The sequence below is a fragment of the Atractosteus spatula genome, chromosome 15 (genome assembly GCF_055471065.1).
Source record: "Atractosteus spatula isolate fAtrSpa1 chromosome 15, fAtrSpa1.hap1, whole genome shotgun sequence".
Lineage (NCBI taxonomy): Eukaryota > Metazoa > Chordata > Actinopteri > Semionotiformes > Lepisosteidae > Atractosteus > Atractosteus spatula.
The window spans coordinates 17332832-17352643 of record NC_142720.1 but is presented as its reverse complement, the minus strand read 5'-3'; the positions used below and the strand labels follow the sequence as shown (position 1 = coordinate 17352643).

Sequence of the window (19812 nt, the reverse complement as noted above, 5' to 3'; positions counted from 1 at the left end):
TAAATTACAATCCTGTGACTGACCCAGCTATTAGAAACCCTCCAAGGATGAGTCACGTTAGAATTTGATACTGCATCATAAATGTTTTCAAGAGTGAAGATGGAATCCGGGGTCTGAGACCAGATTTAATCCAGCATCCTTTGGGAACAGAATATTGTGACGGTCACAATCGGGTAGGTTCTGGTGTATTCAGTAGTTGAAGCCTGTTTTGCGAAGGATTGTGCATTACTGTTGTAGCAGTTCTTTTGAATAAAAATGAATTAAGGCTTTTTTAACACTGGTTACAGGTTGACATTTGTTTCTGTGTGTGGTATTGAACTTCTCTCTGTGGTTTGTTCCCCCAGTATGTTTTAGTATGGCAGTCGGGTTTTGATTGGATTTTACTATACTGGGTTTTCAGTTGGTTCTGATAGTTGGATCAGGGTCGTGACTTTGTATCAGAGTTTCTGCCTTACTCTTTCTGTCATGAATGCTTGTTTGTGTAGATGACACTGGTAATATTTCCTGTACCATCATATGTAAAGTGACATTCTTTGCTGTTAAAACAGCAATTAAGCTTTTTCACTGCTTTAGCGAGACCCAACAGTCCAAGTGTATATATCATGGAAACATTTATCTTCAGTAAGAGCAGAATTTCTTGTGACAATATTCACAGTGTGTGCTAGTCCAAGCAGGGATGAATTGGATCTTTTGGATGAAGGACAGCTAGGTGATCTTTGTCTCTGAGGGTCTCCTGCCACTGTTCATCACCCTTCATCTTGCACTTACTAAATACATCTAGAAAATGTCTGTCTTAGTCCGTAGCTTGCTTATATTGTATAATATCCAGAATAAAATAAATAAACACAGTGAAGCTACTGTGAAAAAATTAAAACAAAATTCAAATAAATCTTTGAATATAACCATTGATTTAAAGTAATGAAAACCAAAGAGTAAACCTTAACAATCAATAAATGATTATACAAAACCATCTACGAAAAAAAAAATCAACCAAGTACCTAAATAAGGAAAAAATGATTTGTAATGTTACTAACGAGACTGGCAATTAAAAGGCTCACTGAGAGTAAAAGAACTAAAAATAACTGTGCAGCTCAGTTGCATCTCTGAGCACATGACTCCTGCATTTTCCACACTGGTCGGTAGCCAGCCCTGCCAGCAGTGCTCCCTTCTGTATGGCTTGATATTGAAACATGAGCAAACATTCAGTTTAAAAATGACCTTTTGTACAACTATATGAACATCTCCCATGAATATGTATGTGTTATTATTTTTATAGGAGAGTGGATTTGGAATGTATGACCCCCTATTTATATTAGTTTTTTCAGAAATGCATCGGCAATGTGAGTCAGTAACTACCTGCATACAATGTGATGAATTGGTTCATAAGTGCTTGCTCACTTTCTGTTTTGTTTTCAGGCTCTTGGTGCTGTTGCCTTGTCATTTTTTATATTGGGCCATCTAACTGAATTCAGCTCTGCAGAAGAAAATCTGGGACTGAGTTTCTGTAAACAGTCACTTGCCTACACGCAGTTCCTTAATGCTGGAGCCGTCTTGAACGGTGCTCTTCATTCAGATGTGCATTGTCAAGGGGGCAAAAGGGAAGCAATACATAACGTTGGAAAAGCTCTTGCCCATAGGGGATGGCTTTGAGGATTTGCACTGGTGTGTAAAAGCACACAGTTGGTAAAGGTTTCATGCTATGCCTTCTGAGATCGCTGTATCCTCGTCTTTTGTGTTCAATGTACTGTCGAATAGAAGCCGATTTCTGCTAGAAGACTCTTAAACAGATTATGTGGACAGAGGTGGGATTCTTTGACTTCAGTACTGCAGCAAATACTAGTCAGGCCTTTTGAAAACCTGATGAAGCATTCTTCCGCTTTTCTGACGAGACGCAAGCATATTGCTCCTTTTGATTAAGTTCAGCCCAATATCTGCTAGGCATATGTGTGGGTCTGTTTTTAGTTCCTTTGTGTGTTCACTTCCAGATTTACTGTTTTCAGAGGTTTCTTTTAAGAGCTCAGTGTTGCATTGCAGTCTGTAGTCTGAAATCGGAAGTCTACCTCTGTCCTGTGTTATGTGAATCTCATGTTTCAAAATACAGCTTTACGTTTTGGATTTAAATTGTTTACATCTTGAAGTAAAACTGGTGGATGTTTAAGAAAATGGCCTGCTTTTCTTGTAATAATGTAGGTCTAATCAGTTTTACCAGTAAGCGATATCCTTTTCAGAATTGGGTTATTAACTAAATCAGTGCAAAGCTATAGAATAGGGTATACATACATTTTTTTCAGCCTGATCACTTTGTAAAATAGATATTTTGTAGTTGATAGTGACTTTTGGGTAAGGCTTTTTCTCGTACTTCCTGTTTTATTGGGCTAGTTATATGGATTAGTTTAATTTTAGTTGTTAGTACAGTTACACCTTTAACTTGTAATTAGCAATAAAAAATACACAAACTAACAAAATAGAATCTCCTTAGTTAAAATTTATTTGGAAATCAAAATTAGTTACTTGCTTTGCCAAACCTTTTAATTAATAAGCAAAAATAAAATTCTACCCAGCAAAGGTGTGAAAAGTCTTCAGGGATCTGTCTCAGTACGAAGTGCATAGCCAGCAGACTGTTTCTTTAAGCTATAGTGTGTATATATAGAACTTTGTCATTTACTCAGTGATGATCTTTGATGCACACTTTTATCCTACTTCTCTAATTACTAAACTGTGCACACATGTCTTAAATGAAACAATACTAATTTGAGTATTTGGGTCATTGCTGTCTTGGGACAAGAAATTCTTATATGTTTCTTCCCAGTAGTAGCCTGCATGTATTTGAGTAAATTTGCAGTTTGTAGTGATCAGTGATTTAATCTTAATTTGCAAAATGATTTAATGAGAACCACACCCATGCAAAATATTTGTTTATATGTGCAGTAGCTCATCTCTTACCATTTTAATTACATTAGTAGCATTCAATTTGTTAATAATGTTAAACAATTATTGCAAATGCAGGTAAATTTTCTAAATAAGCACTTGCATTCAGTTACGCGTCAAAATTAACGTAAGCAGTGAACTGATATTCAAAAACATGCGCATGTTTTCACGTGAATTGGCTCACATTCTGATTTCATTCCTGGGTGTGAACTTTATAACAGATTCTGTTCATAACAGATTTATTTTCATTTGCAGGCATTTGTGGTTGTAGTTAACCAGAAAGGCACTTGTTCGGGGGAACTCATCCAGTATTTTTCAGGCTTTAAATCTATTTTTTACTGTTGTTTGGTCAAATATTGCTTATATTCCAGAGTAATAAATGCATTTAGTGGTGTGGAAGCATTCAAGGTAACTGGCTGTGAAGCTACACCGTAATTCTGATACAGATTAATATTGTCTCCTGTATGATGTCACAAAGTCACGTGTAAAAATTGAAGGGGTGGTTTATCATTCACGTCCAGCCTGTTCACTTGCCCTGCCTTCATAAAAGCAGTAACCCAGCCTCTGCTGCTGCTGGTTAAGCATCACTTGATTGTACGTGCAGGTGTGGAGTGGGTGTGTTTGCAGGGTCCTGTTATTATCCCTGAGGGATATTCACTTTCATCCAGTGGATTGCTGTGAGAGGAGCGATGCTGTAATGCAGAGCACAAGGGTGACTTCATCATTCCTGTGTATGTAGGTGTTTCAGTAGAGAGAGAGAGAGAGAGCACAGTGGAATCATCAACAAATAGTAAGCTAATAGCCCACTCAGTCTATTTTCAGTTGTGTACTAACTGTTCTTGAACGTGATAGGCATATTAATTAAAAAATACTGTGATCTGTCACAGAGAAAACACAAATAGCAATATTTAGTTAAGAGAGTGTTTGTGCTTTCCAGATTTCCTTTGGTTTTGCACCTCAGCTGATGTCTGAAAACCAGTAGCTTTGCACTACGTAATGTTATTTTGACACATGAAGCTACATGCAGGAGATCACACTGTTGTGGGACTGTCAAGCTTCGATGCTTTGGGCTGCCTGTGTTAAGGCCTTATAGTTTGCAGGCCAGTTACACAAATTACTTTATAAAAACCAAAATGTGTGTCCTGCTGAACATGCGACAGTGTTGTGAGGAATGTACTGAAACTGATCCTGCTGGAGTGCCGATCAGCACAGCCTGGAGATGAAATTGCACTGTTTGTACAGCAGGGTGGAGCTGGCCATAATTAGCTTCTTACCATAAAGGGATTGTTGCTCATCCTTTGTTTTGATGCCTGGGTGACGCAATAGTTTATAATGATGGTATGAAGCTCTGTACAGGTATTCAGTACAATTTCTGATTGGGTTGTGAGCAGTGACCTCCAGTTTAATCTGGCATCCCTTTCTTGATTTGGATTTCTTCCTCTTTTTGAGTCATTTCTCTCGTTTTGTGATCTATAATAATGACATCATGTTTACTTGTAGCAAGAAGGCAATAATTAAAAAGTGGTCCAAAAGTGTATTCTAATGCTGTGATCTTTTATAGATATTTATACAAAGTTATGCTGCTCTAAGAATTACTAACAAAAACATTTTTTGCATAAAATACTACCATGATGATAAAAGCTGCTTCTTTATCCCTTCAAAAGACTTTGTGTGGGAGCCATGCTGTTCTGATAGTTCTAAATTGTGTAAACCCTGAAGGTTTAAGAAGCCAGTTTCCTCCTTCGAAAAGGTCATAAGCCCGTTTCAGTGCAGAAAGGGAGCTGTCGAAGCTGCTGACCAAAGGATTATTTAAGCCCTGTATCCAAGGACTACTGAGGGAGTGCCCGATTGGCCACACAGAGAGGACACGGAGGAAGACAGAACCTTTTGTTTGTTATTTTTAATTTTTAATTTATTGTTTCGACTAACCACAGCAGTTTCTAGTGCTCTCCTAACAAAAAGCTTCATTGTGACAGGGAAAGCGAGTATATCAGCAGGCTCGGAGAAGTTGGGAGAGTTTGCTCGTGGCACAGCCAGGCTACAAAACGATGAGCACAGAATAACAACCCAGTTCCAGGATGCTAGGATGCTCTTCTCCTGGACTGCGGGAGCAGGCTTTCTGTCTGTGAACTAGACAGCCACACCGTCTTCAGCTGCTAGTGCTCCAGACTGCTGTGGTTGAAAGAAACGGTCAGCATTACTGATGTAGCATTTTAAAGTCTGTTTAAGTGACACTTAACCGTGTTCTCTGCAGGTTATCTCAAAACTCGATGTGAGTGGTATACCTCATCTTTGTTCCTTTTTTTTTGTACCCTGAAGCGATTGCCATAGTTGGTGGACTTTTACTTAAAAGTTTATAACTAAATAACTACTTGGAGAATGTTACAGAACACTAGATAAAGAAGCTATCTGATAGTGTTGGAAAATATTCACAGAATTGTAAGCAAATGTGTTTTCTGCTGCTTTAATCTTTCCTTTATACATTAATGTGGAATAAAAACAATTTTGTTGTTAATTGCAAACTGCTGTAATGTGTTTACAGATTCTTAAAATGAAGCCTTAAACTTGCTGTCAAACAGCTTAGTAGTGATAATTGTTTTTCGGGGTACAAGGCAGAGAGGAAATGTTTGATTGCCAGTGTTTAGCCTTCTTTAATCATGCTGTTTCTTGAGTACAGCCCACATGTTTTTTTTTAGTTGTAATTTCACGAGAATATGAATGAATGGATTTGCCTCTCCTGTAACCCCTAATCTGAGCAGAAAGCACATGATGTTGATGGTAGTGAAAGGCGATAGTTGAGAATACTAAGTGGTCCCACATGCGCTGAATCTTTTACGTCAGTTTTCTGAGTTTCTTCAAAAGTTCAGCCAAAATACACAGGTTTATGGGGGGGGGTTGTACAATAGTAATTTGAAAAGAAAAAACAGTTTGTATATATATGACAATATATATAATATATGACAATATATATACAATGGGAATATTAAAATGAAAACAAAAATGGTTGTTATAAGTCTCTGTTTTCACATGTAGAAAATGCGCATGTTGTAAAATTTTCCCTTTTATGGCCTGGTTGGCTGAAAATAGAATGGGATCAAGTTATTTTCAATGCACCCCAGTTCAGGGTAGCCTGCTGGAATGCTAAATGAAGTAAACTTGTGTTTAGATAGAAGTACTTGGGGTAGCCTGGCAACGTTGTCCTGTTGACTTTATTTTTAGAATTGTGTTGTCTCCTTGGCATGCAAGATAAAAAGGGGTATAATAAATGTAAGCAGTTTGGAAAATGAAACATGAACGCTAAATCGTACAGATCTGCTCTTTGGGGGTAAATAGGACTCGGAAGTGCCAAGCCCACATTGGTGCTCTTATCTGGGAGAAGTAGATGCAGAGTAAGGAACTTGGGGATTGAACCTGAACGATCTAGCACAGCTCAGCACTCTGGGCTGAGAAGTGTAAGTTCAAGCAGCCCGACCACATTCACCTGCAACTCGGCCTTCTGTCCCTTGAGAACCTGCACTGAGTTTCCTCTAAGTGGAGGGCTAGTTTGTAGCTTCACAAACCATAGTCTTCCCCCAGCTTTCCCTGTGCTGTTGTGAACCATCTGAATTGGATCACATTTGGGTTCGTATTGATTTAAAATATTTTTCTTATTTGCATTGGATGCAAAAAGCAGTTGCAAAGAGCTTGCAATAGGGAATAGGGACTGTACGACATAAGGATTTGCATTCAGCACAGTGGTTTCCAGAGTTTTTTCCAGTTGTGCATCAGAACAGACCCTGTTAAGGACCATTAAAGGCCTTAATGAGACTTCAGGTGAATTTGCTTTACAAAATAACAAAAGGGCTCTAGATTGAAATGCTTTGATGTTTGGTTTTAGCCTAACAGTTTAAAAAGTCAACAAGTTTTCACTGTAGGCTCTATGAACACCTCCAAAAAGGTGACCCCGAGTTTCATTAGATGCAGGTTACTTTACATTTTGAGATTCATTTTAATATTGTGTGAAATTGATGGGTGATGCTGTGGCTGTGTTTTATCTTGACCCTTTGAAAGTCACTGGGGTGTGAAGGTCCATTCAGTTGCCTGGTTTTAGAACAAAGTCAGCAACACAACATTTTTGAAATTAGGGATATACAGTATGGAAATCAGAAGTGAAAATGGCTCTGGGATTGTTGTGTATTTCCAAAATGGAAAGCTTACTTAAAGTTAAAACCAAATGAATTGGGATGGGGATTTAGTTTCTGTTTGTAGTGTACCTTAGCACAAAAGATCTGAGCCCTGCTCCTGGAAGAACATTGTCTTCTGTTTCTTATTCCAGCAGAGCCCGCAGTCTAAAGTGCTAATGAATGATTTAATTGAACTGCGTGCTTGTTCAGAGTTTTGTTTAACTTCTATCTTCAGTCAGTCCTGAGTGTTAAAAATGGCCTACTTCAAGGGAGCAGTTTCCAGCATTGTCGGCATGCAGAAATTTACACTGCTTCTCCTAAATTTTCTTGCTGTTATGTGACTAAACAGCTCCTAAGATCATTAATTGATGACGTAGAGACCCAGCTGTGCATGATGCTGTATGGTAAACGTACTCAACAAGCATTTTTTCTTTCTGCACATACCTTCTGCACAGAATGAAAATGGAGGTTCAAGTGCACTATTACACATTTCCTCTTGCGTAACTAACAAAAGGTTTCTAGGAGATGAGCTTTTTCAAAAATCAAAAGGGAGGTTGGTGGTGGTGCTGTGGCTAGCACTGCTACCTCACAGTGCTGGGGACCTGGGTTTGATTCCCGAGGTGCTGTCTGGGTGGTGTTTGTTTGTACGTGTGGGTTATCTCTGGTTGTTCCTGTCTACTCCTACAGTCTAAAGACATGCTGCAAGGAAATTGGCTTTTGGGAAAATTGGCCTTGTGTGCCCTGTGATGGCTGGACTGTTGTCCCGTCCAGAGTGTAGCCAGTCTTTTGCCTGTTGCTTGCTGGGATAGGCTCTGGATTGAGTAAAGCAGTTAGAGAATGGATGGAAAAAACAAAAGGGGCTCCAGGGTTTTTAGGGTCCAGTGTAATACATTTTCCCATTTTGTCAGTGATTTTATTAATCATAACGAGCTAATCATAAACCTTGGTCCTCAGCCTTACTGGCTTTATGACGGTGAATAAAATAAGAAGTTATACAATGCATGCAACTGCAGTTTTAACTATGCTAGGCTGGGTGACTGTATTTCCTAAACTGTAAACAGGACGCTGGGCAAGAGATTATCAGTGCTCAGGGGATTTCACATACTATTGAAATATTAAATATAGTTTTTAAGCAACAGATTAGAAGCATGTTTTCAAGTGTATATAATTAATCTTTATCATTCTAACTTTAATTTTTGGTGTTCCTAAATGGTATTTTTATAATTGTTACATAGGATTTATTGACTTAAGTACTGTATTTGATTTTTCTGTGTACTGTATGGAACAGGTGGAATGTTTCATAAACCCAGCTGAATAGTTATTGACATGGTCACATGTGAAATTCCTGTTATTTGTAGATCCCTTTTATGTCTTTCTGATGATCCCGTGTTTTCTGAGGCTTTTCTTCTTTCGCCAAGTTGCAGCAGATAACACACAGGCATGATGAGCATACAGTACCTTCTCCTCTTTTTCCTTATTTTTTATATTGAATTTTCGGCAGAAAAACAGGCTTGTATGACCCTAATTATAGGTGAAAGATGTCAGATTTGAACAAGATGCTCTTTCTATATTTGTTATAGGTTTTATATTCAGAATGTTATGTTTAAATTCATGCTCTTCTCAATTGCACAGGTGAAATCGGACAATACTGATTTTCTTCTGGTCTTTAAATGAGTTGATTGGGTATGCAGGTAAATCTCTATTTATCCCACCCCTAAAACGCTTATTTGTCAGCTTGTGTGAGTTAGTCAGAAATCCCACCGTGGAGACCCAAATATTTAGCTGCAGTTAGCACTGAATTCTCTGTCCTCATGCTGTCGAGAGCCCCAGATACACTCAGTTCCCTGTAACGATGCTCTGCTTTTCCGCATTGTCTCGAAAAGGGTGGCAAGGCCGAATCACTTCCATGCCTTCATGCAACTCATTATGGTAGTAGGATCCTACAAACTTCTGGCTGCTGGGTTATAGAGATACGACAGCACGTGCTCAACTCCAGTATGCTGATGATGCTTTGCATTATTAACCAAAAGAGTGCTATAGTTAACAAATTCTAGACATCTTTAACATTCCAGTAGCCTTATGTCTCCATGCTTTCAGGACACAACACACAAGCATACCAAACTATCCACAGGCAAAGCACACCATGTTAAAAGTGCCCCTCAATCGACCAGCTAGGGCCAAGCTGCAGCCTCTCCTGATATGTCAGGCGAGAAACTTCACATTGTGCTGAAACACTTCATCGTTTGTATGTCTTCTTTCAACATTAAAAATATTACTCTATATATTACTTAGGACCTATTAATGTCTAAAGTCTGTCTTATGTTGCTTACTATCTTGGTTTATATAACGTAAGTGTTTACATTTTTCTCATTTGTGCGGAATATATATTTTCAGAAAAAGGAAATATAAGCAGCTGTAGCCATATTTTTTTATTTGTTCCCCTGCACTGTTAATGCACTGTCCTTCACAAGCAACTTTATTGTTTACATGTCAACTTTACATGTTTTCATTGGTTCAGCTTTGATTATTTGAGTCATTTCTCATTTTTGTGAGGTGTTCGTAAGAGGTCATTTTTAAATTTTATTTGTGTATGGCAATATTAATGTAGCCAGGGGTCCTTGTTTTTCAGATCATCTTAAATGGCTGGAGCTGGATTGCTGTTTTGCATCCTCTTTAGAAGAGGAAGCTTAGTATATAATCAGATGTGCTGAAATGTATGCTTTTTTGTTCATCTCTAAGTACAATCTCTATGAAGCTTTAGGAAGCAGAGATATCGATTCATAAATCTTAACTATACTGCACCACACAAATGCACATCTGCTGAAGTACACTAGAAGTGTAGAAAATTCTTGTCTGGAAGCTGTGTTGCCTGAGCTATATAAAGGGATGCTGTCCTCTGAGTCTTGCAGCCTGGTGATGATCTCTTCCCAGCAGAGCCCATGCTCTTCGGTCACTATAGAAACCATGTAGCTGCCACTCCACTAGGGTAACTATGGAAATAGAGCACCTCACAGCAGCCTGGTTACATCACTGAATACTGTCTGCAATAACAGGCAACATTTCATAGTGTGTTCTTTATGAAGGCATGTTAAAGGAGGTGGCCATTTGATTGGTACGTCATTCAGACCTATCGAGCAGAAATCTTGTTTAAAAATGAATGTTCACTAAATGGTGTTCTTTTGTCTTTTGAGTTTTCTGATAATACACCGTTCTAAAGCTAGATCTGTATTCTTACTTTGTGTAGATAAATATAGGAAGTCTGGTAGAGATGCTGAGGTAGCAGTAGGTATAGAAATATTACAAAGATTGCACATTTCAATGGGTGAAGTTAAATCAAATACAAGAAGACACTGTTGGAGAAAGAACAGAGAAGTTTGGTGACTAGGATCAGAGATTTACAACTCAGCTGTTTAGGTCTCAATTTGAATTGCCAAAGAAAACACATCAAAGTGATAGCCTCATTTCCTGCTGCTATTTATTGATTGATTTATTTTTTCAAGTGTCTCATGCCTGGGGTTATGCATTCAAAAGCATGAGCCATCCATAAGTAATGAACCATTATTTTTAGGTCGTGTCTGTTCACAAATGCTAATACTATAAAATGATCAAAGGAGGAGAAAACAGCGATTATAGTTCAGTGAAGGACTGATCTGTGGAACAGGTGTTCCTGAATTATACAGAGAGGTGCCTCTTTTTCTTTTTTTAAAATTTCTTTTAACATGTTAAGTGTTTTGGTCCAGGGGGAGAGAAAATATTAATACTTTCCTCTAGAGAACTGTTCTTTTATAACCATAATTTAGGGCGTTCTAGTCAGCAATCATTTCTTTTGTCTTATAAAAGAATATTCTGTAATGTTGGCGCATAATCTGATGTGAGGAGGAGCAGGTTTGTTAGACAGCTCTATAATACACATGAGCACCACAGGCTGATCCATGTGTGGCCTGGCATCTAGAGTTGAAGGAACGCTGTTCTGAAGGGCAGGGGTTTTTGTGGAAAGCCTACAGTTCCTTCTTCCTTGCCCCATTCTCTCTCTCTCAAGGCTGGGGACTTCCTTGTGCTCGCCGGAGTCCCTTCGAATGAATGGGGTGGGATGGTGTTGCCCTGCTCTGCCCGCAGATTTTGAAACCCAACCCGCTCAGTATAAATAGACTCCGTGTGTAGCATTTTTGGCGTGCTGGACAGCTGGGCAACTTGGGCCATGACACTGCAGAACAAGCCACCTGACAGGGCTGCCTGCTCCAGTGCCATAGGCCTTTTTTGGAAACATGCTTTTTATTTCTGCTCTGTGCGCTGGACCCACACGAGAGCTGGAATGGTACATCAAGCAAAGCAGGGCACCTTATTTTTAGTGCCACATAGGTTGCCAGTGAGAAGGCCGTCCTAGCCCTGTGCATGGTTGCAGTGTATTCTTTAACATGACTTATTTTGCCTTTAGTCCTAGCTGGCTAGTAGAGACAATAGGTCTGGAAAAAGTTTTTCTCTATAATCTTTTTCTGTTCATAATTTTTAAAATTGTGCTTTCAGTTGGAGGCAGTTTCTTTATAATTCCTGAACTACAGAAAGTGATCTCACCGCTAATTCTTTGGTTTATCCAAGCTGGATTTTGTTAGTGCCTAATTTAGAACAGTAATACATTTATACCTCTATTTTTGTAATGTGTAATGTTCTTAAGGGTGAGGTTTGGTCAAAGGAGCTTAAAGCTTCTAAATTCTTTGTAACCCAAGGTTAGGTAACACTTGTGATCTATTAATAAGACACGTATTGAAGAATACTGTACGGAAATATGGCATTTTGTCATTTCTACTTAAAGACATTTACTGCAGGTCCGTCAGAGGTTTATTCTGATTTGTTTTTCTTGGACACTTAAGGTTCACAAAAATATGAGTATTTGAATGGACATCTTTTTACATTTTTGTAAGTAAAATGGAAATAAGTATTAATTATACTGCAATGTAATGCATTTAAGTAAACATATTAAGAAAGTAAGTAAATAAGAAACTTTGTTTTAATTACTTTCAAAATGTTTCTGATTTGTTTTCAAGCATGTAAAGCAAAGTAATTCATGAAACTGTATTCATGAAAATTGTTTAGAGTTTACATAGGCTTAATAATGTGTTTGTTATTTTATTCGGTGAATTCATTATTGCCCTGAATCGATACAACTAAGGGAAACCTCAGTGACATGCAGGGTTGTGCATTTTCTGAGTAGACATGCTGTGCTGCTTTATCTCGCAGTGTGGTTAGGAATCATAAGCCTTCTTGTATTATGCATAATGCATAAATATTTTAGGAGGATAAAAAGAGCACTTTAAATATTTGTACAACTTAATATTGTTCATTTTGTTATGGAACTAATCCAGTAGCCTTAGGTACAGTCCATTTTGGTGCACATCATTTCTTGTTTAAACAGTGTTCAAGGCTGGACTGACCAGATCGACGTGGGCTTCATGACTTTTACGCTGATGTGGAATCTCGTGTCTATACCTGTTGAAATCAAAACTGAAATGAGTACAAGTGTAATTGTACCATTCAGCAAAAAGGTTTTCTCTATTCAGTCTGTTCTGGATTAAACTTTGCTAGCCCTGCAGCTGCCTCCACGCCACTATGACTGTGATTTGATGAAGCTGTCTTGAGAAACAAAATCTAATAATAATGATGTCCAGATGTCTAATGTAAAGTCTCAGTCAGTTTTTTTTGTATGAGAGTACCAGTCCTGTAAAGGGTTCCTGGATGAAGTACATATTGTGAAAAAGTGTTTTATTATAACTTTTCTTGAATTTAACAAAACCGGTTTAACTGTTCTGCATTCTAATTCCTGCACGCTGTGGGTATGATGGGTATGAAGACAGTTGACATTGTAAACCAGTATTGCAACACCCACGCTTCCTTGCAGCCTTGTCTGGGGTTTGTGCACTCTTGACATCTTCCTGCAGAACTGGAAACCCTTTCGGTGGCCTTGGGCTCCAGGGAGAGGGAGAGGCTTCACTGAGCTCTGCGCACATCACACTGTCACCTTCAGCAGTCCACCCGACAATCGTTACCTCAAAGGCACAAAAAGAAACCAGCCTCCATAGCCCTGTCTGCCTTTGGGTTCAAAATAACCAACCAGTGTGTTGAAAGGAATCTCTAAGAGATTTGTTGCTCTAAAACTACTGATGTTTTTGTAGGTACGTCAGTACCTCCCTGGCTTTTTTTAAACTACTGTGCCCAAACATGCCCCACACAGGCTGTCATGCTGCTCCAGCTGCTGCTTTCCAGTCCTGTCGCCCAGACTGGAGATTGTTCGCAGTAGCTTGGGAGAACTAAAGGAAACAGGAGAGTTTACTTTCAAGGCTGTGACTGTACAGCTGTTAGCTGTGCTGAAAGCGCGTTGATGTAACACCTAAGCAAGTGACTCACAGGATGGCAGAAAAGCTTTTGTGTAATTGGTGTTCTGATTGGCAACTTTACACAGCAGGGGTGGCTATAGATTAGTAAGCACAGGAAAATGTGAGACAGGTGTTCTTAGAGATAGTTAAATTAGGAAAACCACTGCTGGGTAATAGTCCCGTGTGGTATAGATGTCTGTAGTTATACATTTAAGGAGGTGAGGTATGGGGTTAAAGATTTTTACAGGTTTGAATATTACAATTTTAGATTTTTTTTTTATAAAAGTAATTGAACGAACAAGTCCAATCTTTAGCTTTTTCAAAACCTTATCTACATGTCATTTGGTATTTGGCTTCATTTGGCAGTGGGATCCAGTAATAATCTTCCACCAGGTTAACATGTTCTACATCCGCCTGCTGTGTGTCAAGACTTCTGTCTACTGTGTGAGTTTGATTTACAGATAACATACTTTATACTGAGTTACTTTCCAGAAAGATGGCTTCATCCAGCTAGATTGCATGAATTTTGTTGTTTTTGCCATAGCCTAAGAAGGTTATCATCACAATGAAAATATAATCTAGAGTGGTGTGTTGGAAGTATTTTGTGTTAACTTCTAAATCCTAAAGTGTGGACTGACTTTCATTTTTTTTAATGAGACTGTTCACAGTTCATTTGATAGAACAGTGGTTAGATGTAACGTTATATTTAGTGAGCATAAATCTATTGATTGCAGATTTTGAAACAAAAAAGGACTTTTCAGATTGTGCTCAGTCATTGCCACGGGTAGAACAAAAGTTTACGGAAGTTATCTCGCTAGATATTCCCCCTTCTGTTTTATGTATGTGGACAGACAAGGTGCCAGTGCTTTCCTGCCCCACACCTTTGTCAAGTGAAGTGGGTGACAGCCCCACTGCGAATGGATAAATGCCAGGTGTGCTGTCAAGCTGCTCAGCACTGTCACACACTGCAGATTGTTGCTTGAGAGCTTTGTGACAAATAATCCTGCAGTATTGATAATGGCTCTTGTTAAAACAGTTCCCTCTTCTGTTGAAACTTGAACCTTTTATCTCGTGCCTTAACTGAAAACCTTATGAGTCTACAGTTTAGAGAGTTAACATTTTGGTTTGCTTTAAAATAAAACTTAGTGTTAACTCCTGGAATGTTTGAAATTTATTATTTAAAGGGAGGGAAGTGAGCTGTCTTCAGATCGAGACATTGAAAAAATATATCATTGATGACATCTAAATATTGCATGTTGTGAGTTCTGTGATTTAGGTAAGATAATATTTTAACAGCTGGCTGGATGTCCAGCACTTGACCACACATGAGCCCGTGAACACTTTTCTTGGAACAGTTTATACGTTTGCCATACATGACACACTTGCAGTACGGCACAGAACGTTTTCACCTGTTACCTCTTGACAAGCGCAACAGAACGAAGACCCTGTGTTATCGTCTGTGAGCGGTTTTCCTCTCTTCTCAGATGCTCATAATCAAAAACAACCTTTGCAATCTGTTCTTTTAAATGCCTGCTTCAGGGCAGTAGTGCGCATGTGATGCCTGGGTTGTCCTGGGGACTGGGCCAGCCTACAGGGTCATTCACCATGCTGTAGAACTTCTTCACGTTCAGGTTACTGCTGTTACTCTGTTGGTCGTTTGTACAGGCAAGATACATCAGCCAGAGTATACAGTTAATTATTGGTTTTAAATACAATAGGGCATTTTCCTCATTAATTCATATCAAAGCAGCCTTTTACTCAAGAGGCAAGACTCAAATATATTCTTATATTTAGGAATAGATTTTTATTTATGTAGACTTTATATATAATATAAATGTCATAATAGACATTTGACTCCTTTTGAGATGATTGAGATGTAGCTACCATCACCATCTTAGTGATGGAAATACTTTGTGCTGTGGCAACATCAAACATGCATGTTTTACAGAGTTCTGAAAAAATCCATTCCTGACTTCTCACTTAAACTCAGGGACACCGATTTTCCAGCTTGTGATGTTCCCCTCCGATTTCCAGTGCCCGGTAGATGCTGCTGTTTCAGACCTGCTGAGTCTATAATGATTTTCTATTTCTGTTATCTGGGTCATTTGTGGTCGTTAAGATAGACACACAGTCAGCCCTGTCTATTAAACGTTCATTTGGGACGCCCGTTGCCAAACTAGTTGATGTATCTTCTGTCAGGCACTTAGTGGGAGAGGGGAATTAGCAGTAAATGCCTGTATAATGTGCTCGTGTTAGTGTTCTTTCATGGACTCAGACCTCAGCCCAGTAGGTCCTAATCATAAGTAGTCTTCAGTTTGAAAGTGCAAACTTTGGGACAGCTTTGTGTGTCTCTGGGGTGTGTGTCCTTTGTGTGACTCTGGGGTGTGTGACTGAGTTTCAAGGCGATGTTCAAAGAAAAGATGAATTTGACAGACAGCAGCTGATCAATTTCCAGGTCACATGGGAACACATGGTGTGTGCTTGGAATCACAAATTGAGTTTTTGGTAGTTTCATCAGGAATGTAAGTGATGAAGGTGAAGATAATTTCGAAAAGGAATGGTATCCATTCTGTGAAGAGTAGATAGTTTGTTTGCATCCAATGTTTTCGTATCCTAGTTAGAACTGAGGAACAGATGAATTACAAAGTTGATTAGGATGTTTTGGCTAGAAACTGGTTCCTTCTATCATGAAGCTAAAGCTTGGTCACACGTGGAATTCATAGGAGGAAAACCATACAGACCAGGCAATGACGGGTACGTTGTTAGAGCCTCTAGTACACAATTTAAGGTATCAGCTGATCACTAGCAGAAGTCAGAAATCCGGAGAAGCTGGAGAGATTCTGCATGAAGGAATGGTCAAATATACCATCATCCCCTTTTGGCATCAGTATTGTTTGGATTTTTTAAAACTGCTCCTTTCATGTAAATACAATACTTATGAATTTTCAGTTGTGATATCTAACCAGCAATATAAATATGCTTATTATGGCTTTGCAGTTACTGCAGCAATATGAGTAATCATTTAGAGGGGAGCATGCATTCAGTAGTGATCTGTTACCTAAGGAAGAAAAGCTTATCTCCATCTGAGTCATAAATCATACATTTCTCTTTTAACATAAATATGAGGATTATGGAGGATTAAAGGCAGGTGTTTTCATATTGACATGGTGGATGAACTTAGTCATGTGCCCTTTTTGCCACTGGTATTCATTTACAGTAGTCAAGTGGCTGAATTGTTTTTACTTTTTGTATGCATTGCCGCTATCGTTCTAATTTACATTAGACTTCAACATACATGCTATCATGAACTACAAGCAGTTATAGATGAATGAATATCTGGAGAGTGCAAACAATTTACTGTACACATCTGTTTTTGGCTATTTGCTGTACACGTCTGTTTTTGACCATTTACTGTACAAATGTATCTGTTAAGGATGCTCAGGGGAGATGCCTTGGTGGTTTCAGGCAGTGACTCAGTATGATCAAACTTCAGTGTATTCGAGTAGGTTTTTCTTAGCCTTGTGCAGTGGAACCCGCTTGTCCTCTGATCTCTGTTTAACAAATTAATTTTGGTAAGCTCTCTTTTTCACAGCTACAGACTGCTTGTCTGTGCCATTGTAATAATGTAACCACTTGGGTTATTGCTGAGGCTTGTTTATGAACCTGGTTACAAAAGTGCCACCTTATCTTTTTGCCTTTCTTTGAACTCTGACCATTCCTGTTTTCCAAATTGTTGGAAACAGTACACCGCTTTAGGGTGGTCATACAAACCTGTTTTTAATGTAAAGAAATTAACCTGAAGTGATGTTTTTTAGGGCAGCTTTTGTTTTCTTAAGGATGAATAAACGAAGAGGCAAAAACCCTTGTGGAAACCAAGATCTATGAAGTTTTTAAAGGGGGTCAAGAGGGACCAGTTTATTTGTAGCTATAAACGTTTTATCGGTTTGTTTCCCAGGTGGCGCACTGAGCAATGGGTGCATTTCTGGACAAACCGAAGACGGAGAAACACAACGCTCATGGTGCAGGCAACGGTCTGCGCTATGGGCTGAGCAGCATGCAGGGCTGGCGCGTGGAGATGGAGGACGCTCACACAGCGGTGGTGGGAATCCCACATGGCCTGGAGGACTGGTCCTTCTTTGCAGTGTACGACGGGCACGCTGGCTCCCGAGTAGCCAATTACTGCTCCAAGCACCTCCTAGAGCACATCACGGGAAACGAGAACTTCCGCGGCACAGAGAAGCCCGGCTCCTCCCCGGATCTCACCGTCGAGAGTGTGAAGAGCGGGATCCGGGCCGGCTTCTTGAAGATCGACGAGTACATGCGCAACTTCTCCGACCTGCGCAACGGCATGGACCGCAGTGGCTCCACGGCAGTGGCCGTGCTCGCGTCACCGGAGCACCTCTACTTCATCAACTGTGGCGACTCGCGGGCGGTGCTGTACCGCAGCTCCCAGGTCTGCTTCTCCACGCAGGACCACAAGCCCTGCAACCCGCGGGAAAAGGAGCGCATCCAGAATGCCGGTGGCAGCGTGATGATCCAGAGGGTGAACGGCTCGCTGGCCGTCTCCCGCGCCCTTGGGGACTACGACTACAAGTGCGTGGACGGCAAGGGACCCACGGAGCAGCTGGTGTCACCCGAGCCGGAGGTGTACGAGATCCCACGGGCCGAGGAGGATGAGTTTGTGGTGCTAGCCTGCGATGGGATCTGGGACGTCATGAGCAACGAGGAGCTCTGCGAGTTTGTCAAGTCCCGGCTGGAGGTCACAGATGATCTGGAGAAGGTGTGCAACTCTGTGGTGGACACCTGTCTACACAAGGTATGTGGGATTGCACTGTGCTTGGTTGTCATGCCTATACACAACAGCTGTTCTGGTCAATCTTTTGTAGGTAATGTATATGTGTGTTTCTAAAAAATCATTAAGCGTACATCAAGGATGGGAAAATATTAGAAGAATCAAGACTAAAATTACAAAAAAAATTCAGCTTTAGCAGTGCAGAAAGCCTTGTGGTAGAAATTGGATGAAAATAACATTCCTTTTTTTTCTCGGCTTTCAAGCAGTGCAAATAGTTCTGTTTTCCTTGTAAGTGATCATTTATGTAATGGCCACAGGGTCTTGACAGTATCAGACTGCTTGTCTGATGGTTCTGTTTGTTCCGTTTTAACATTCAGGTGAATGTGATTCAGCCATTCCTAATTTTAGTTATTTTAATGCTTTTTTTGCAAATGTTACAAGCCTGGCTCATTGTGTTTCAGATTTATATGCGTCTTGCCCTTTCTTAACTTGAAACAACTAGCTTTTTTATGGGAAGTTCAAAAACGAATAAGAAAGCATGCATTGAAGCTGGGTAAATCTGGCCTGCTGACTCTGCATTACCCAGATGAGGTCACAAGGCTTCTTAATATCCACCCCAGCTGTAAAGCTCCTGCTGAGTCCATTCACTACAGAGATAAGATACTGACTCTGTGCTAATCTGAGGAAAGTAATGTATTAACTTTTCCTGACTCTCATGACCACAGATTCACTGATACAGCAGCATGGTGCCACTTTATAAATGAATCCTTTCAACAAAGAATGTAACATTTATTTTCAGTTTCAGAGAGTGACTGTCATTTGCCCTGCCGATTTAACAGTGATGGCGTGTTGAATATGGAATCTTGTGGTCATCTGTCCCAGTTCCCCTTCGTAATATTTAGTGATTTTCTTATGAAACGTTTTCTGAATCAGAAATAAAGTCTTGCCAAATCCCTCTTTAACTGTCTATCAGAATGTGCGTTGTTTTGATTGATCCTTCAACACATCACACTGTGTGAGTGTGAATGTGTGCACAGTTAGCATATCCTTTCCTAGTGTAGCCAAGTAGGAGCCGTACGTGCTTTTGTTGGTTTTGATTTTGTTGAACCAGAGGTTCCTCAGGGGTCAGCTTTGGCAGTGGCCCAACGTGGGGTTAATTTCGTTGTACAGAAGCCTTTGATTTACTACCTTTTATTCTTCATGTTAAATAATTTTAAAAGTTTTACTTTGGGGCTTTTTGAAATTTGCTTTAAGTTAATAAAGAAGGGGGTTAAACCCTTCGTTTGTGGCACAGGATGCATTCAGGCCCAGCCACACCCTTGACATTGTGAGTCTATTGACACTGCTGTCCTGAGGAGATCTGGTACAGCAGGAGGCCTGGGACAAACCTGAAACCCTAAACAACTTTACCTTGGCTACAAAACATGACAATGCACTGCTTGTGGATTATAATTGTGAGTTTATTAAAATAGATTCTGACCATAAGATTTATTTTCAGCCTTCATTATGTTAAGTATTACCCATTTTGGTACTGTTGCTTTCATTAAAAAGAAGGCACTTC

At 39.7% G+C, this 19812-nt stretch overlaps 1 protein-coding gene across 5 annotated transcripts in view; it reads left to right on the top strand.

Annotated features, from left to right (window-relative positions):
* The window catches only part of ppm1ba (protein phosphatase, Mg2+/Mn2+ dependent, 1Ba), a 53034-nt gene that overhangs the window by 13270 nt on the left and 19952 nt on the right, over window positions 1-19812 (top strand). For 4 of the 5 annotated variants that reach the window (XM_088934285.1, XM_088934286.1, XM_088934282.1 and 1 more), the window contains exon 2: window positions 17415-18275. In XM_088934285.1, the coding sequence (XP_088790411.1) occupies window positions 17430-18275 (846 nt within the window). In that variant the 5' untranslated portion in view covers window positions 17415-17429. Of the gene's footprint in view, window positions 1-98; window positions 174-17414; window positions 18276-19812 lie in introns of those variants that run through there. The other variant, XM_088934284.1, reaches the window with a different exon arrangement.